The sequence below is a fragment of the Rana temporaria genome, chromosome 3 (genome assembly GCF_905171775.1).
Source record: "Rana temporaria chromosome 3, aRanTem1.1, whole genome shotgun sequence".
In the NCBI taxonomy this organism is placed as follows: Eukaryota; Metazoa; Chordata; class Amphibia; order Anura; family Ranidae; genus Rana; species Rana temporaria.
Window position 1 is genome coordinate 19,189,495 of NC_053491.1, and position 19,748 is coordinate 19,209,242.

The following is a 19,748-nucleotide window of genomic DNA, read 5'->3' on the forward strand; positions in this document are numbered from 1 at the left end:
CACTGACACCAATGATGGGACACTATTCCTCCCACTGACACCAATGATGGGACACTATTCCTCCCGCCGACACCAATGATGGGACACTATTCCTCCCGCCGACACCAATGATGGGACACTCGTTCTCCCACTGACACCAATGAGGGGACACTATTCCTCCCACTGACACCAATGAGGGGACACTATTCCTCCCACTGACACCAATGATGGGACACCATTCCTCCCACTGACACCAATGATGGGACACTATTCCTCCCGCCGACACCAATGATGGGACACTATTCCTCCCGCCGACACCAATGATGGGACACTCGTTCTCCCACTGACACCAATGATAGGGCACTATTCCTCTCACTGATACCAATGATGGGGCACTATTCCTCCCACTGATACCAATAACGGGGCACTATTCCTCCCGCTGACACCAATGATGGGTCACTATTCCTCCCACTGACACCAATGATGGGGCACCATTCCTCCCACTAATACAAATGATGGGGGCACTATTCCTCCCACTGATGCCAATGATGGGGCACTATTCCTCCCACTGACACCAATGATGGGACACTCTTCCTCCCACTGACACCAATGATGGGACACTCTTCCTCCCACTGACACCAATGATGGGACACTCTTCCTCCCACTGACACCAATGATGGGACACTCTTCCTCCCACTGACACCAATGATGGGACACTCTTCCTCCCACTGACACCAATGATGGGACACTCTTCCTCCCACTGACACCAATGATGGGGCACTATTCCTCCCACAAATACTAGTGATGGGGCACTATTCCTCTCACTGACACCAATGATGGGTCACTATTCCTCCCACTGACACCAATGACACCAATGATGGGGCACTATTCCTCCCACTGACACCAATGATGGGGCACTATTCCTCCCACTGACACCAATGATGGGGCACTATTCCTCCCACTGACACCAATGACGGGGCACTATTCCCCCCCACTAATACAAATCCTGGGGCACTATTCCTCCCACTAATACAAATGATGGGGCACTATTCCTCACACTAATACAAATGCTGGGGCACTATTCCTCACACTAATACAAATGATGGGGCACTAATCCCCCCACTGACGCCAATGATGGGGCACTAATCCCCCCACTGACGCCAATGATGGGGCACTATTCCTCCCACTGATACCAATGATGACGACTAATACGAGTGATGAGGCATTGTTTATTCTCACGGACATCAGGGCATTTGCCACACATTCTGACAGACCGTATATTTAAAAAGTGAAATTGTGGGTGGAACTCCCCTTTAAACATGGAGTAAGGCTTTAAATTGTTCTAAAGCCTAAACATTTTTTTTTACCTTAAAGTGCTACTAAACCCACGGGTTTAAGGAGTTAATCCTTTGCATTGTGTAAAAAGGCTGTTTTATCCGGTCTTCTCTGATCCTCCCCTCTGTCCCCCAATAATTTCCTGATAACACAGAGTCTATGGAGTCAGCCTGCACATGCTCAGTTTGGTGTGTATTGCTAGAAAGGTTTTTTTTTTGTATGTGATCAGCACAGGGCCAATCAGCAATCTCATAGGACAGTCATAAAACTCCTCATACAAGCTTTAAACCAGTGCTTGGCTGAACACTGATAGAAGTCACAAGATTGCTATATACTGCTTATGAGAAAATGTATTTAGCAGTTTATATTTACTAAAATAATTGCATTTCCATGTTCTGTGTGCTGTGGCAGACCAGATACAGTGAATGCAGAGTCCTGGGTTCAGTAACACTTTAATGCATTCTCTGCAATACGGTAAAAAATGTGTAGGTAATATTATCACCCCTCACCCCACCTTATACATACCTGTGCCCTAACTTTGCTGAGGCAGCAGGAGTCATTGGCTCCAGCTGCCGTCAGTAAATCCTGTAAGTAGGGGGCAGGGCCAAGCTGTGCCGTCTATGGATGCAGGCAGAGCGGCTCGGTATCAAGCCTAGAGATGTGCCACCTTAAGAAGCAGCTTCCTATGGTGGCACACTGAGAAAAGGAGGAGCCAGGTGGGGGACCCCAGAAGAAGAGGATTGGGCTGCTCTGTGAAATTCCATTTGACTTTACAATCATTCTTATGATAGGTGTACCTGCTGGTAATAGTAAAGTATCAGTATAGTAGGTGGCTGCACCCCAATGCTGGCCTCTTGTCATAGGGATACATGTACTGGCCAGCCTACACATACAAATATAAAAGGTTTTCCACTCACCAAAGGAGGCATCATTCCTTTACTGGAGGGAGGTATGACTACACGCAAGTCTGGCTTTCGGCTGTTCATTCCATGGTTGCCCCCCGGAGGAGGAGGGGATTTGGTGGGCATCACTTTTCCCAGTGCATTTCCACCTGCTGGGCCAAGCAAACTGGGAGACGCCCTCGGGTTTACAAACCCATTACCTGGACAAGAAAAGAAAAAAAAAAAAAGTTTATATCCTAAATTAAAATATCTTATTAATTTATTATTTATTACAGGCGCTTTACACATATATATTGTACATACCCATCAGTCCCTGCCCTCAAGGAGCTTACAGTCTAAGTCTCTAACTCACATTCATACATACACTATATTACCAAAAGTATTGGGACACCTGCCTTTGCACGCACATGAACTTTAATAACATCCCAGTCTTAGTCCATTGGGTTCAATATTGGGTTGGCCCACCCATTGCAGCTGTAACAGCTTCAACTCTTCTGGGAAGGCCGTCCACAAGGTTTAGGAGTGTGTCTATGGGAAGGTTTGACCATTCTTCCAGATATGTATTTGTGAGGTGAGGCACTGATGCTGAATAAGAAGGCCTGGCTCACAGTCTACACTCCAATTCATCCCAAAGGGTGTTCGATCGGGTTGAGGTCAGGACTCTGTGCAGGCCAGTCAAGTTCCTCCACCCTAAACTCGCTCATCCATGTCTTTATGGACCTTGGTTTGTGCACTGTCATTTGGTGGAGGGGGGATTATGGTGTGGGGTTGTTTTTTAGGGGTTGGGCTTGGCCCCCTTAGTTCCAGTGAAGGGAACTCTTAAGGCTTCAGCATACCAAAACATTTTGGACAATTTCATGCTCCCAACTTTGTGGGAACAGTTTGAGGACGGCCCATTCCTGTTCCAACATGACTGCGCACCAGTGCACAAAGCAAGGTCCATAAAGACATGGATGAGTGAGTTTGGGGTGGAGGAACTTGTCTGGCCTGCACCTGACCTCAACCCGATAGAACACCTTTGGGATGGATTACAGCGGAGACTGAGCCGGGCCTTCTCGTCCCACATCAGTGTCTGACCTCACAAATGCTTTTCTGGAAGAATGGTCAAACATTCCCAAAGACACTTCTAAACCTTGTGGACAGCCTTCCCAGAAGAGTTGAAGCTGTTATAGCTGCAAAGGGCGGGGCCAACTCAATATTGAACCCTACAGACTAAGGATGGGATGCCATTTAAAGTTCATGTGTGTGTAAAGGCAGGCGTCCCAATACTTTTGAAATAATATTTTTTTTTGGGGGGGGGGTTATTGAACCCTACAGGCCAAGGCTGGAATGCCATAAAGTGACACTAAAGGCTCAGTTTTTTTTTAAAATAACAAACATGTCATACTTCCCTCCACTGTGCTGGCCCCGATCTACCTGTTCTGGGGTCCCATGGCGGCTCTCGCAGCTCCTCTCCGCATTAGATGACCTCCTCTGGGAAGCTCTCTCCCGAGGGGGGTTACCTTGCGGGCACGCTCCTCAGTCATACACTCGGTGTCCATAGATGCTGAGTGAATGACTCGGCCCCGCCCCCCTCGTCATTGGATTCGATTGACAGCAGCGGGAGCCAATGGCTGCGCTGCTATCAATCTATCCAATCAAAGCCGGGACTCTGTGGAGAGAAGGACGGCGGGGAAACGCGCCCACGGAAATTCGGGGCTCAGGTAAGTAAAATGGCAGGGCTGAGGGGCCTGGACACTGCAAGGTGTTTTTTCACTTTAATGCATAGGGTGCATTTAGGTGAAAAAACACGTAGGTTTACAACCCCTTTAAAGTTCATGTGCGTGTAAAGGCAGGTGTCCCAATACTTTTGGTAATATAGTGTATCTTAATATGTTTTTACATAAAATGCAAAACAAAATTCTTCCCAGATAAAAAAAAAAAGTCCAAGAAGTTTTGCAGAATATTTCTCTCTCAAAAGTGTTTTATTTCTAATGGCGCCGAACACCAGACCAATGAGAATTTTTATGAGTAAATTATTATTAACGGGCATCAGATCTTAATCTGGAAGGGCAATTTAGCTAAATCAGCCAACCGTCAGGATTGTCAAAGTAGCAACAGTGAAGCGCACAATGTAAGTGGGTGGATCACAGGGTGAGAAGAGCTGGACCCACGCCACTACACCACATGTCTGACTAATCTCATTACAAATCCCGTCACATACAGACCTGCAGCGCCTCAATTAAAAATACTGCAAACCCAAAAAGTTACAAAAATATTCGCTTTCCCTGCAACTTACACTGGAAACGATCAGAGTGAAAATGCTACTTTTTAAAGTCTAACTTCACCTTTTGGACCATGTTACCCCTCGTACTTATGGTGTAACAGGTTGCACCATTGGCTCCTGCTGCTGTCAATCAAATGAAGTTAGGAAGACGCAGGCGTGGCTGTGCTGCATTGTGCGTCTATGGATGCACACAGCCTGGCCTGGGAATGCACTCAGTATACCGCATTATATGGGCCACACTCAAGGGAGGAAGGAGGGGACAGCACCAGTGGGGGACCCCAGAAGTGTTGGTAAGGGGCCGTGTAACGGACATATGCATGCTGCCGGGACAGTTATAATCTTCGTGCAGGGAGGACTACAAGGAACTGCATGGCTTGTCACAATTGGATGTACCACATTGTATTCTGAGCTCAAAGGGTTAATTGGACAAGTCTCTTTCATTGCTGAATGCTAATGTTCCCTTCGCATAGCTAATGAACTCTCTTTTGTGTAGGTAACAGCCCCCTGTGAGGTGTATGCTGATGGGGATTATGTGTGAGTGATAATTGTTTTAAAGGTTAATTGAATTCTATTGAGAAAGGAATGTGCCTGGCCAGAAAATGTTAAGTGGTTTGCGGTGCCGAAGCGTCTAGAGACTGGTCAAGTGATTAATTCAAGGAGATGTCATTGTTTCAGGGGGTCTGTGTTGAAGCCCCCTACTGGGTGAAGGGGGGGGGGCGGAAACTCTCATTGTTCTTGTAACAGTTGTAAGCAGATATAAGCAGGTGAAATATGCCAAATAAAGTCAGTCTGCTTGACCCTTCAAACGTAGCCCGTCTCGTTTCTTGGAAGGGCGTTCGATGGGATATACCGGCGGTACCTGCATATCATAACTTGTCAGCAAAAAGGACGTCTCCAACGGCCGATACCCCTCACTACCAGGGGGTAGCCGTTACAGGCCGCTCTGTGCAATATCTGTGCACAGAGTGGGCAAGTATAAAAATCCATTTTCATTTTAGGTAAAAAAAAAAAAAAAAAAAAAAAGAAGAAGAGGGACTATAATATCCGTTTAAAAATGTAATATGGATATACAGTACTGTATGCAAAGTAGGAGAAAGTTCTCTGCTCGCTTTTCTTCACGTCAGCTTCAGTAGAAATGCTTAAAGTGTAATTTTACCTTTTCACAAAAAATGAAAAGGTGAAAACACCCTCCACACCCCCCTTCCTGCACTTCTGTAGGTGATTGGCTGTCACTGCCAACGCAGCTGATGCAATGGTCTAGGGCTGTTCAAGTTAACAAGCAGGTGATTGGTTGTTAGAATGCAGGGCGGTCCTAGCAGCCAATCACCAGCTTGTAGCTCTCGCCCTCTGGCCAGACCTGCTGTGCCTCCCGTCGTCCTCCCTGTCTGTGTAAGGTAGAACAGAAAGTGGGGGAGATGTGAAGGGGGGACTCAGGACAGTAATGGGGGGGGGAGAAAGGGCCGAGGACAGTAATGGGGGGGGGGGAAAGGGCCGAGGACAGTAAGGGGGGGGGGGAGAAAGGGCCGAGGACAGTAAGGGGGGGGGGAGAAAGGGCCGAGGACAGTAATGATGGGGGAGGGACAGAGGACAGTAATGGGGGAGGGACAGAGGACAGTAATGGGGGGGGGGGGGAGAAAGGGCCGAGGACAGGAATGGGGGGGGAGAAAGGGCCGAGGACAGTAATAGGGGGGGGACGCAGAGGACAGTAATAGGGGGGGGACGCAGAGGACAGTAATAGGGGGGGGACGCAGAGGACAGTAATAGGGGGGGGGACAGAGGACAGTAATAGGGGGGGACAGAGGACAGTAATAGGGGGGGACAGAGGACAGTAATAGGGGGGGACAGAGGACAGTAATAGGGGGGGACAGAGGACAGTAATAGGGGGGGCAGAGGACAGTAATAGGGGGGGGGGACAGAGGACAGTAATAGGGGGGGGGGACAGAGGACAGTAATAGGGGGGGGGGGACAGAGGACAGTAATAGGGGGGAGCGAGGACAGTAATGGGGGGGGACAGAGGACAGTAATAGGGGGGGACAGAGGACAGTAATAGGGGGGGACAGAGGACAGTAATAGGGGGGGGGGACAGAGGACAGTAATGGGGGGGGGACTCAGGACAGTAATAGGGGGGGGGCAGAGGACAGTAATAGGGGGGGGGACAGAGGACAGTAATAGGGGGGGGGGCAGAGGACAGTAATAGGGGGGGACAGAGGACAGTAATAGGGGGGGACAGAGGACAGTAATGGGGGGGGGGGACAGAGGACAGTAATAGGGGGGGACCGAGGACAGTAATAGGGGGGGAACCCCCACGCATCTGCTAAAGTGTAGCACATTTCTCTGTGGGTCAGGAACGCATGCAATTTCACACATGTTCACCAGCCACAGATATGTGAACCCAGCCTAAGAAGATAGGGGGGCTGTGATAAGAATGATCGTCATAAACATGCGATTCGGACCTCTGCTGTAAGAAAAGTTTACTGATCTCGGGGGAATTGTAATACCCCTGATTTAGGGTGTTAGTTGACCTTTTCATTTTTTTTATATGGGCCCCTTTAGGTTTATGCCATACTGTGCTAGTATGCACATGTATTAGCACATTATGACAGACTAACTTTCCCTTTTTTCAGTTTAATATCACTTTAAGAGAGAAAAAGATTTGTTTTTTTTCTGAGAAGGTGTTAAAAAACTAACATTTACACAGAGTGCCAACCAAGCAGAAGGAGCACAAAATAGAACATTTCATTCCCTTTTTAAATCTGAGGGATTGCGAAGTCCTGAGTCGAAGGTAATAACTTAAGCTAAAAAAAGGACAGTTGCTGGAAAACCGCAGCCTAAGTGCACCACAATCAACACATCCTGTGCTGGCCGTGGTGTGCAGGGCCGGCCCTCAAGAGATGAATCCCTTCATCCACACCCAGACCAGTCATTTCCTGTTGGCTGTGTGGGCATTTCTCGATTTTATTTTTATTATTCGAAACAAGCGAGGTCCAAGAAATTTTCCACGTTCACGACAGCGCCGTCACAGGACAGCTCTCAGCATTTTCAGCCAAGCTCCAACATTAATCAGGCTCCAAACGAGGGAGCCGACTCTCAAGAGTTGCCGTCAGTCACTTTTGCTGTTAATAACGTCTGATTCGGTCCTATTTTGCTGTCACAACAGAAGGCAATTATCCGGCAGAACTGCCAGTCTTGTGTTAATAGCACTGGCTCCATGAACGGTGCTGCTGAATGGGGCTACGCTGCCGTCGCTCGAAGGAGCGGGCTCGGCGTGCGCCAGCAGCAGGATTGTAGCCCAATCCCCTCGAGTGTGTCACAATCTGGCCAATAAATTAATGTTAGAAGACTAATAAAAAGAGTTACTTAAAAAGTGAAAAAACAAAATCCAGAACTGCATTCTAACCCATCACAAGCACAACAACCCCTGCTTAATCTACATCTGCCAGCTCTCCGGGCTTCAAAAGAGGGGCAGCTGTGAGGAGACGAGACCAAGAAAGTGAGGAAATGATGGAATCCACGTCAAGCAATCTGCGCGGGCCGATAGGAGTGTGGCTGTAATAATCCAGCAAGTGCTACTGATGTGTAGAAAGGAAAATCCAGCTCTTAGAAAACATTGGGAAAAGTAGATCTGTGCAAGAGCGAACGGAAGGAATTTTGGAGGCAAAGGACATTGCACCGAATAATCAGAAAGAACTCGGATTGCACGGGGTAACTCGAGTTTCTTTCATTTGTGATATTAACCACTTCGTACCCGGGCCATTTCTGACACTTCGCTCCTACACAGGGATGCACTGGCCATTGGGACTACAGGGAGTTTCCCGGTGGGCCGATGGCTCAGCCTCAGTGACAGCGGACCGCCGCCCCCCTCCACTCCTCTGTCTCTCCCTTCCCGCTGCGCTCACCTGGGGGGACAAAGAAGCAGGGGGAGGACCAGAGGAGCAGGGGCCGACGACAGAGGAGCATGGGGGAGGGGACAGACAGCTGACTCAACAGCTATGGCCTGGGAGTTTCTCACTTCTGCCTAACCTTGTCCCATAAGGGGGGCACCAAACTGATTCTTTGCCCCGGGTGAAATAATGACTAGCTTCCCCACTGGTACTGCCTATAAGAGTACCAGTACCAGCCGTTCTACTCTAATAAAGTAGAACGGCTAGTGGCTAGTGAAGTGGGAGAGGGGGCTTGGGTGGCCGGGAGTTGTCCGGCCGCCATGGGAGAGACCTGTCAAAGTGGGCCAGTCTGGATGAAGTCCAGGGCCAAATTTTTGTTCCAGTCCAGCCCTGCTCCTACATGGAAAAATCTACTTTTTTTGTTTGCTAGAAAATTACTTTTAATCCCCAAATATATATATTTTTTAGCAGAGACCATATAGAATAAAATAGTGGGTATTGTAATTTTTTTTAGGTCACACGGTATTTGCGCATCGGTTTTTCTTACCCGAGCACCGAATTTCCGTGTGTGCGATCCCGCATCGCTCTTTCCACGGATTCTCGGCTCTTCATTGGATAGATTGATAGCAGTGCAGCCATTGGCTCCCGCTGCCTTCAATCAAATTCAATGACTCGGCCGCCGGGACCGAGTCATACACTAGGCTGCTATGGATGCCAAGTGTATGACACAGGAGTGCGCCCGCAAGGTAACCCCCTCGGGAGAGAGCTTCCCAGAGGGGGGTTATCTAATGCGGGGAGGAGCCGCGAGAGCCACCGTGGGACCCCAGAAGAGGACGATCGGGGCCACTCTGGGCAAAACAAACTGCACAGTGGAAGCAAGTATGACATGTTTGTCATTAAAAAAAACCAAAAAAACACGAACCTTTAATATCACTTTAACCTCCCTGGCGGTATGATTCTTTCAGATTTTTGGTGCTGAAAGCGGTACAATTGTTTTGCATGGAAATTTGGCGTTTTATATTGTAGGCCTATAATTCTTAGGAATAACTCACTTAAATCTGTCCAAACAAGAGGCTAGGAGACATCCTGGGTATGATAAAGTTTGAAACACAAAATCATAAATTATAATATAATAAATAACTATAAAAAATTATAACAAATAATGATATAATAAAAATCATTACTTTTAGTGTTTGATGATGAATTTCCACAGAAATCACTATCGCTCAATTCTGCAAGCGATTCTGATTTATTATCGCTGTTTTCTAGCTGCTCTAAAACCACCTTTGACATACAGGGACACTTTTTGGTTGCTATGGACAATCTCTAGTTTCCAGGCAGAAAGAACAGTATTATATAAAAGTGCATGCAGGACACTGGGCAGACCACTAGGGACAAAAGCGGTGTGTATTTATTTTATACAGTACTGTAATCTGTAAGATTACAGTATACTGTATGTGTACTGTGGTTTTATTTTTTTTGAATTTGGTGCCGATCTCCGCCCCCGTGCGTCGTAACGTCGCAGGGAACGGAGCTCGGCGGCACACTGGCACTGTGTGAATCGTGCGAGGAGACAGCTCGATCACATAGAGACAAGGTAAGTCAACTCCGCCTAGATACTGCGATGCAATCTCGAGTCTAGTTCGGGGATACCGCTAATGGTACTGGATTTCCACCCCGAGCCAGACTCGGGATTACCGCCAGGAAGGTTAAGGTTCTGAGCAAAAAGGGAATTTACCAAGTTTACATAAATGGGGCTGGGTGGAATATAAAATGTACAAAATGGCTTAAAGAATGGGGCTGGGCAGAATAGGGAGCACATAGTCTGCCATACAGACTAAGAAGTGCAGAATAGGGAAGGTATAGCATGGCATACTGAAGGAGGTGGTGTGGAAAATGGAATGTACAGATTATTATGTGGAATGAGGCATTGCGGAATAGGCAACGGTTTACAGAAGGAGGAGGTGCGAAATAGAGAACGTACAACACTATATACGGCATGCTCCCTAAAATACAGCATACTGAATAAGGCGGTGCGGACTAAGGAAAGAATAGCATGTTTAATGGAAGTATGCATTGCTGAACAGAGAACATGTAGCATGGCAAACTTTATGAGGCGTTATGGAATAGGAAATATGCAGCACTGTTCTCATCCTGATCCCATCCAGACTTTAACATGCAACCCACACATGATTGGACAGCTAACCAATCGCCGCTGTAATTTGTAAACACAAAAGCCAGCAGAGGAAGACTTTCACTACTTACTTCTGCCATGAACTACAATAGATATCAGTCACGAGTTGACTGCGGACAAATCCTGTGCAGGTCCAATGCTGATGGAGGCCTGGATGAATATGTGTGGCAGGTAGCATGCGGCCGGGTTCCCTTCCCCCCTCCTAATCTGACAACACTGTGCCTAGGGCAGCTGCCTCTGCTGCCTCAACAACCCAATCCTGCCCTTTCCAGCCCTGTCTACTAGTGACCTCAGATGAACCAGAAACCTTTTCTACTGGCTGCAGTAATACTTTAGTCCTCATCACTGAGCTGGTAGAATGTAGTGTTCTGCCAGTACTGTCGCAGTGTACTGCCTTTTCGCCATGGGGGCCTACTATTAAGTCTGCAGAGACATGGGAGAGGCGAGAGGGCCAGTTGGCCCCCAACTTAGTTAAAAGTATTGTTATCCTTCAACTGTCTGTGTAATTGGATTGTGCTAAAACCCACTCAGTTTTCATTAATCTAAGCTCTCTTCAATCTGTTACAGCAAGCTACATGTGGGAATGAGTAAGCTTCCTAAAGCCTGTACTATGCATCTTCCTCTCTCTTCTCAGTGCGTCACCAATCAGTTCAAAATTTCTTGCAGGTCTGAATTTGATTGGTGGCTGTAAGAACCCACTTACTGTGTACTTACTTTGATTAATCATGTAATCTAAATGCGAGTAAACTAGAAACTTACAGCAGGTGACAAACATTACAATAAAAAAAGTAAAAGGGGTTCCCAGATCTCAAAATTACTTCTAAAAAGTGCAAGGAGGACTAAACAGGCTGGTTATACATGCACTGTACAGCATTGTTTTCAATTTTGACTAGCATGAAGTCTTCATTCTGGAAGGAGACTAGATGGGGCAGTGTTGGAAGGCAACATGTTTTACTTCATAACACAAGATGTGTTTGAAATAGGAACTCTGGAGTTTTCTTTCTGGTTGTTTCAACCAGGTATCTGAAATTTCACTTCCTGGTTGATGCAGGCAGATGGCCCCCAAGTTGGAATGTAACCAATTACGCCTCTAACTCTGCATTACAAAGCCTGGCTCTGATCCGGCTGGGTCAAGAGGATGGGAATCATGGATTACCACTTTGCAAGCAAGCTTCAAAGAGAGCAATGGCTGCCAGGATGATTGATGACAAAGATCAAAAGATCAACAAGAACCTAGAGATGATACATGAACAATACTACCCCTAGAGGCCAATACGGCAAGACGGACAGTAATATATTCTATTGAGAAAGACTACCTCTTGGCAATATCTTATTGGACAGGAGGCAAGTGGGGGTGTTAATGAGTGGGTGTGTTTACTTTCACAGATAACCTTATATCATTGGCGCTTATCAGAGTTCCTATAGACTAGCCAACTATGGGAATAGACAAGTTACCGAATTTATCGGCATATACCGCGCACTTTTTTGCCCTAAAAATCAGGGCAAAATCGTGGGTGCGCGGTATACACCGATACCCGCGCCGAGTTTGAATACTGCGCCGACATATACCGAGCGCAGTACAGTCGGGCAGTCTCGGCTCCTTCCGCGCTCACGTCCTGGACGTACAGGACGTCAGCGCGAGAGTTGCTGAGCCTGCCCGACAATACACGAGTGTACTGCGCTCTGTATATGTCGGCGCAGTATTCAAACTCGGCGCGGGAAACGAGCAGGGAGGACGCCGCAGAAGGACGCCGGACCCGACGAAGAGGACACCTGAAGCCGCAGACGGACACCGGACCCGACGAGGCCGCCGATGGACGCCGCACAAGACACCAAAACTGCAAGTACAAAAAACTTTTTTCCACAGGAATCCGCTGCTTCTTTGGGGGTGCGCGCTATACGCGGGAGCGCGCTATACCCCAATAAATATGGTAATACATATATGCAATAAATAGAGGGAATCCATAACCACCTTTGGAATATTAGTTGTTTAATGTTTAATGCATCAATTACTTCAGGGAGTCAATGGTCAAGAAAGATCTGGATGTTCTGGTAGATCATAGTCCTAATAGCATACATTGCTGAGCTGCGGTTTCAAAAGGAAACAAAATATTTTCTTGTATAAATGAGGTATAGACTCCAAAGAGGGATACACATAATCCCCATACACAAATCATTAGAAAGACCTCATCTGGAATACGTAGTTTAGTTTTGGGCACCAGTTCTCAAAAAAGGTTTTCAGAGGACTGGAGAAAGTGGAGAGAAGGACAAACAAACTAATAAGGGGTACGGATATTCTCCGCTATGAGGAGAGATGAGCTGAACTGAATGTATTCTCTCTTGAGAAGATAAGATTAAGGGGGTATAAATACATAGGTGGTCCAATAGAGCACTCTGTGTAGAGTTGTTCACTTTCAGGTCATTGCAAAGGACAAGATACAGGCATTCTCTACTACTACTATGCTCTACTCACTATAAGCTTCTTCACAATAAGAGCTGTGAAAATGTGGAATAGATTTCCTCGATAACCACCAGGCCAGTTCAGTAGATTTAAAAAAAAAAAAAAAAAAGTGCTGGATGCTTTTCCTAAATGCACAAAACACCACCAGGGGTAGTTGCCCCAGGATATATTGGATTGTCTCCTAGTGAATCAGGAAGGTATTTTTTTCCCCTGCTGGGATCACGCGTTAATGGCGTTTTTTTTTTTTGCTTTCCTCTGGATCAATTGTGGGTATAGGGTTCTACATATGGAAGTTTTCCAGTTTATTTTTTTTTCGATAGTTCAACCAAACTTTGTAACTTTAATCTGTATTACCAATTCACTATTGACCATAGAAATCTTTTGATGTTGCTTCAGGTTCCCATCCAAGGCTATGGTGGCTCGCAAAAATTGGTGCAGGCGTGAAGACAGCCGGTCCCGACTCTATGCCCACAATCTATGGGAAGAAAATAAAAAATGGTGCACACCAACTAAGCCCAACTTTCAGACCGATAAAAGTGTCTTCCAGCCTGGCTTCATGTGGTCCACTCCCAATTCAACAAAGCTTAGTCACGTGGGTGTGGTGAAATGCACCAATGAGCGGCCTGGATAAACCTGCTCTGATCAGCCTGACACTTGGGCTTTGTTGGTGTGCGTTGTTTCGGCTTTTCTTCACTATTGACTCAAGCTGTTCCCAAATAAAATGTGTGGCTGTACGTTATTTTTAGGTAATTAAAATAATGTGGGGTATTTTTGGATGCTTGAGAGCTCAACCCTGAAAATTGAACCCCAAAAGATAACCAAACTCTTCAACTAAATCTAAATGAAATGTTAGTTCTAAAGATTGTAGTGCTCCACACCTTGTACACCTAAAAATCTGGTGTCCAAAATGATAACTCTCAATACAGGTGGTCCCCTACTTGCAAACGGCTCCCACTTGCAAACGGACGGCTCCCACTTGCAAACGGACGGCTCCCACTTGCAAACGGACGGCTCCCACTTGCAAACGAGGGAGACAACAGGAAGTGAGAGTAAATCTACTCCTAGGAAGGGAAATTCACTCCTGTAAGAGCTATTATGGGAAAAAGGTACCTCCACTGAAACTTTATCACCAAGGCTGGTTTCCACAAAAAAAAAATGTTCAAAATCCAACTGTCATTGGGACAGAAATTTAAGTGAAATCTTCTGAACAGGGGAACGGGCAAAACAAACTTTACATGGGTGTTAACACTATGCTATCCAAAAAGCTTAATAATTGATTCTTTGGCTGGAGCTACACTTGAAAAATGTACCTGTTGCAACTTAGATTCAACTTAACAAACCTACAGACCCCATCTTGTTTGTAACCCAGGGACCGCCTGTAAAGGCCCATACACACGATCAGACTTTCCGATGGACGTGTTTTAATCGGACAATCCGACCGTCTGTATGCTCCATCGGACAATTGTTGTCGGAATTTCCACGGACAAATGTTCGCTGTGCATGCTCGCAAACTTTCCGAGAACAAATGTGTTACGTCGGATCATCCGACTGTGTGCACAAAAGTCCATCGGACTTAAATCCAAAGTACAAAACACACATGCTCGGAACCAATGCTAAACATCAGACAAGAATAGCAGAAGTTGCCCAAAGGGTGGCGGTAAATAGCTGAAAAACCATGTAGTTTGGTGAATGTTGGCTGAAAATGTTCTGCCGTGTGTATGCAGAACAAGTTCACGGCCAACGCCCTTCGGGCCAAAATCCACAGAAAAGACAGATGGAAGTCCGATCGTGTGTATGAGGCTTAATACTGAGCTGTGTTGTAGTGACTTGGGAGTTGAGATATACTACTATTTTAGCAACTTTATATCGGATTGGAACAGGTTTTATTGTGTATCCCAGAAACAAGGAATCTATAGGGCTTGCTTTTCAGAATAAAAAAATCAATATGGGTCATATTTCCAACTCAAAACCAGGTTTGCAGGAAGACTGCCAATAATAATGCTCTTATTACTTTACTGTGGAGGATAGAGCAAATGTTCTAATCATTAAATATTCATTGTGGTCATCTTCCAAAGGAGAATACTAGTGAGAGAGGGCAGTGTATATTGAAAACTGCTCACCAATAAAATGTATAAAACATATAGGAGCATTTATAATCCTTGCAACATATGCACATATGCGTTTCACATTCTATATGATCTTTGACAGCGACACAGAAATGGGTCTTTTGCAATAATCCCTACAACATGGGAGTCTCATTACAAGAATGTATTGCTTGCCGTTGGGTTGCTCCCCCACCCAAGAACCAAACCTTATGGCTCCTGTAGCACTGCATGTCTGACCACAACCAATAAAATGTATAAAACATATAGGAGCATTTTCAATCTTTGCAACATATGCACATATGTTTTTCACATTCTATATGATCTTTGACAGTGTCAAAGAAACGGGTGTTTCCACAGAGATCCTGCCGGCCAGGATACCCCTTCCTCCAGGCAAAGATAGCTGTGCGAACGCTGTTGCGCAGGGACGGACGCCATGCCAGTGTGGATGAACATGTGCCTTACCTCCCTAATGTAAGTGGATAATGCACCTGTATTATATTAAAATGTTAAACAAGAAGATTAGACCAGTTCGGAAAAATATATTAGAAGCTCAACAACACTGGCAACACTGGGTTTAGGGAAGTATAAATGTGGGGGGGGGGGGGCTGTACACGGAATGAAAGTTTTCTTACCTAAAGAATGGCTGAGCCTAGGGTGACCACGTGTCCCGGATTGCCCGGAACAGTCACGCATTTTGTAGGTCTGTCCCGGGCACCTTCATTCCAGGACAATACAGTGTCCCGGAATGAAACTGACACAGCCACCCCCAGGGCCAATCTGATGCTTCCAAAAAAGGCCACCACATCACCCCTTTACTCACTGACAGTACTTGCTCTTGCCGTGAATGCCTGGAGAAGCACAATCCCCGCCCCCTGCTTGTGATTGGAGAAATCATAAATCCTGCCTCTCGTGTCCAATCACTGTGCTGTGATTCGTTACAACACTAGCTGATTTTTGGGAAGGGGGGTGTCCCTGAATGGTAGTTTGGAAATGTTGTCACCCTAGCTGAGCCAGGTTGCAGGTCCAGGCATGTGGGCGGATCCCGACCATATGGTCACGATCTTGCCTGAGCCTGGACCGGCTCCATGACGTCAGCCGACAGCGAGCTTCAACCCACTGTCTGCGGAAAACCGGTCATAGGAGTGCATAATGAACTGTATCACAGGAGAAGTACAACCAAACGAGCTTTGCCGGTACTTCTCCTTTAAACATCAGAGAGAATATTGTGGACTGTACATTTTCTCCAAATTACTGATCATTAGCATAAACCTGTTCCAAGTATATTTGATCATGTGATACTTTACAAATGCTCTCTCTTTTTATGTAAAATTATTAACAGCGACAACCATCAAAAGCCAACTCCTTCTAATCGTGAACATTTTTTAACCACTTGGAGCCCGGCCATAGGCAAAAGACGGCCACAAGGTGGCTCTCAAATGCCGGGAAAACGTCTATTGACGTCCTTGGCTCCTCCTGCCACTGGGGGGCACACGAGCGCCGCCACACGAGCGGTGCCGATGCGCCTTGCCTAGCGGCCGCGATGTCCGCCAGGTACCCGCGATCTGCCACTTCACAGACAAGGACGTGGATCTGTGTGTGTAAACTCACAGATCCACGTCCTGTCAGGGAGAGAGGAGACCGATGCTGTGTCCCTTGTACATAGGGACACAGATCGGTCACCTCCCCCAGTCAGTCCCCTTCCCCCCCAGTTAGAATCACTAGTAGGGAACACATTTAACCCCTTCCTCGCACCCTAGTGTTAACCCCTTTCCTGCCAGTCACATTTATACAGCGATCAGTGCATATTTATAGCACTGATCGCTGTATAAATGTGAATGGTCCCAAAAATGTGTCAAAAGTGTCCGCCGTAATGTCGCAGTCCCAATAAAAATCGCAGATCGCTGCCATTACTAGTAAAAAAAAAAAATAATAAAAGAAAAATTCATAATTTTGTGCCCTATTTTTGCGCAAACCAATCACTACACCGGGGATATGCAATTAGTGGACCTCCAGCTGTTGCAGAACTACAACTCCCATGAGGCATAGCAAGACTGACAGCCACAAGCATGACACCCAGAGGCAGAGGCATGATGGGACTTGTAGTTTTGCAACAGCTGGAGGTCCGCTAATTGCATATTCCTGCACTATACACTTGCGATTTTTTTTTTTTTTTTTACCAAAAATATGTAGAAGAATACGTATCGGCCTAAACTGAGAAAAAAAATAGTTTTTTTTAAAAACAAATTGGGATATTTATTATAGCAAAAAGTAAAAAATAGTGTTTATCAAAATTGACGCCCTTTGTTTATAGCGCAAAAAATAAAAACTGCAAAGGTGATCAAATACCACCAAAAGAAAGCTCTATTTGTGGGGGAAAAAAAAGTCAATTTTGTATGGGAGCCACGTCGCACGACTGCGCAATTGTCAGTTAGAGCGACGCAGTGCCGCAAGCTGAAATTTTCGCCCGGGCAGGAAGAGGGTATATGTGCCAAGTAAGCAAGTGGTTAAATAAAAAAATTACTGAACGTGAAAATGGGACCTCTATGGTTAGAAGCACTTTTAGCAGTGGAGAACCATTACAACATCTTCTCGGTTAAAGGGTCACTAAAGGAATTTTTTTTTTTAGCTAAATGGCTTCCTTTACCTTGCTGCAGTCCTGGTTTCATGTGCTCATTGTTCGTTTTTGCTTTGATGTTGCTGTAAATCCTCTCTGTTCTGGACACTTCCTGGTTGCCTGTTTCCTGATAACCACAGTACTGGGAGATTTCTCACGGTGGTCACTAATCAAGGAGGTGTGATTACTGTGTGTAAAACGAAACTGGATTGGTGCTGAGGAGTTTTAGACAAAGTATCACTGCTCTCTATTGGCTGACTGCCCTCTAGTGGCTCTCTGTACATCAGAGAACCAGCAAACAACAGCAAAAACGAAACTACACTGTAGGCACATTATATGATTGTTTTTTTATCTATTTTTAATCATTTTTAAAAGGAATCAGTTAACTATTATGTCTCTATGCCCTGTAAACAGTCATTTCAGCTAAAAAAAATTTTTCCTTTAGTGACCCTTTAATGGACAAGGGTGAAAGTCAACACAACGGGATGAAGGGCATATTCGAGAGACAATGCACAGCCCCTGCACCTGGACTGTTGAGGCTTTTCCAGCCATCACCCACACACTTAAGATGTGTCTTTCAATTAAAGTGAACCTTCTACAGTTTCCTCTAGCGCACACTGCATCAGACCAGCATCTGCCAGTAATGGGACACATCTGGGCGTTGACTCAACCCGTGTTCACCTCGTAGTAATTGAATTATTCTTCTAATGACAAGACCTTCAAGCAGATGTAATAAATGCTAGTCTCCACTCTTGAAGAGTACACTGTACCATCTTGTGCTCCGGTTTTGCTTGCTAAGTAATATTTTGGTGATGATGGATTTTGCAGTATTTGTGCTGTGCCTGGGATTTTCTTTTAAGTCGCTCTACTGTGCAGTCTGGAGAACAATGCGCTTGGTCATTTGTAAAAATGATATTAAAAATTTACAAGATTTGCAGTTTGCGTTAAAGAATTCAGCTGAGGCAACCTTCATCTAAATTAGCCAAATACCATGACGCCAAAGCAGATTGAGAAAAGCAAGATCCTTTTTTGTGGGGGAGGGGTTATTGGGCTGAATGCCTCCAACAATTAGAAATATTTGAATACCCCTTCCCCTGACTTCTCTGTCAAGATTGTTGGCACAACTATCAACCCATCCCCGCATGGCAGGGTGGTCTCTGAACTCTTCTTTCGGCCCCACATCCAATCACTGTCCAAAGCCTGCCACTCCAACCTCCGCAACATCTCCAAAATATGCCCCTTTCTAGCCAACGACATCACAAAGCTTCTAATTCATTCCCTGGTTATCTCTCACCTTGACTACTGCAACTCCCTCCTCATTGGATTACCTTCCAATAGGCTATCCCCCCCTTCAGTCCATCATGAATGCTGTAGCTAGACTCATCCACCTTGCCAACCTTCAGTGTCCTCCACTCACCTCACCCAACAAATTAAATTCAAAATACCAACAACTTACAAAGCCATACATAACTCGGCCCCCAGCTACATCACTAACCTAGTCTCAAAATACCAACAAAGGGCCAGATTCTCAAAAGAGATACGACGGCGTATCTCCAGATACGCCGTCGTATCTCTAAGTCGTGCCGTTGTATCTATGCGCCTGATTCTTAGAAACAGTTACGCATAGATTTCCCTTAGATCCGACAGGCGTAAGTCTCTTACGCCGTCGGATCGTAACTGCATATTTACGCTGGCCGCTAGGGGCGTGTACGCCGATTTACGCGTCAAAATATGTAAATCAGCTAGATACGCGAATTCACGAACGTACGCTCAGCCGACGCAGTACAGTTACGCCGTTTACGTTAGGCTTTTCCCGGCATAAGGTTACCCCTGCTATATGGTGGCGTAAGTGCGGCGTACCAATGTTAAGTATGGCCGTCGTTCCCACGCCGAAATGTAAAAATTTTACGTCGTTTGCGTAACTCGTCCGTGAATGGGGCTGGACGTAATTTACGTTCACGTCAAAACCAATACGTCCTTGCGGCGTATTAGGAGCAATGCACACTGGGAG

The 19,748-nt window shown here is 46.0% G+C and overlaps 1 protein-coding gene across 9 annotated transcripts in view; it reads right to left on the reverse strand.

The window, feature by feature from the left end:
- MEF2A (myocyte enhancer factor 2A) overlaps window positions 1-19,748 on the reverse strand; it is a 243,760-nt gene that overhangs the window by 15,016 nt on the left and 208,996 nt on the right. For all 9 annotated transcript variants that reach the window (XM_040342336.1, XM_040342342.1, XM_040342337.1 and 6 more), the window contains one exon: window positions 2,232-2,416. In XM_040342336.1, coding sequence (XP_040198270.1) covers window positions 2,232-2,416 — 185 coding nt within the window. The remainder of the gene's footprint in view (window positions 1-2,231; window positions 2,417-19,748) is intronic.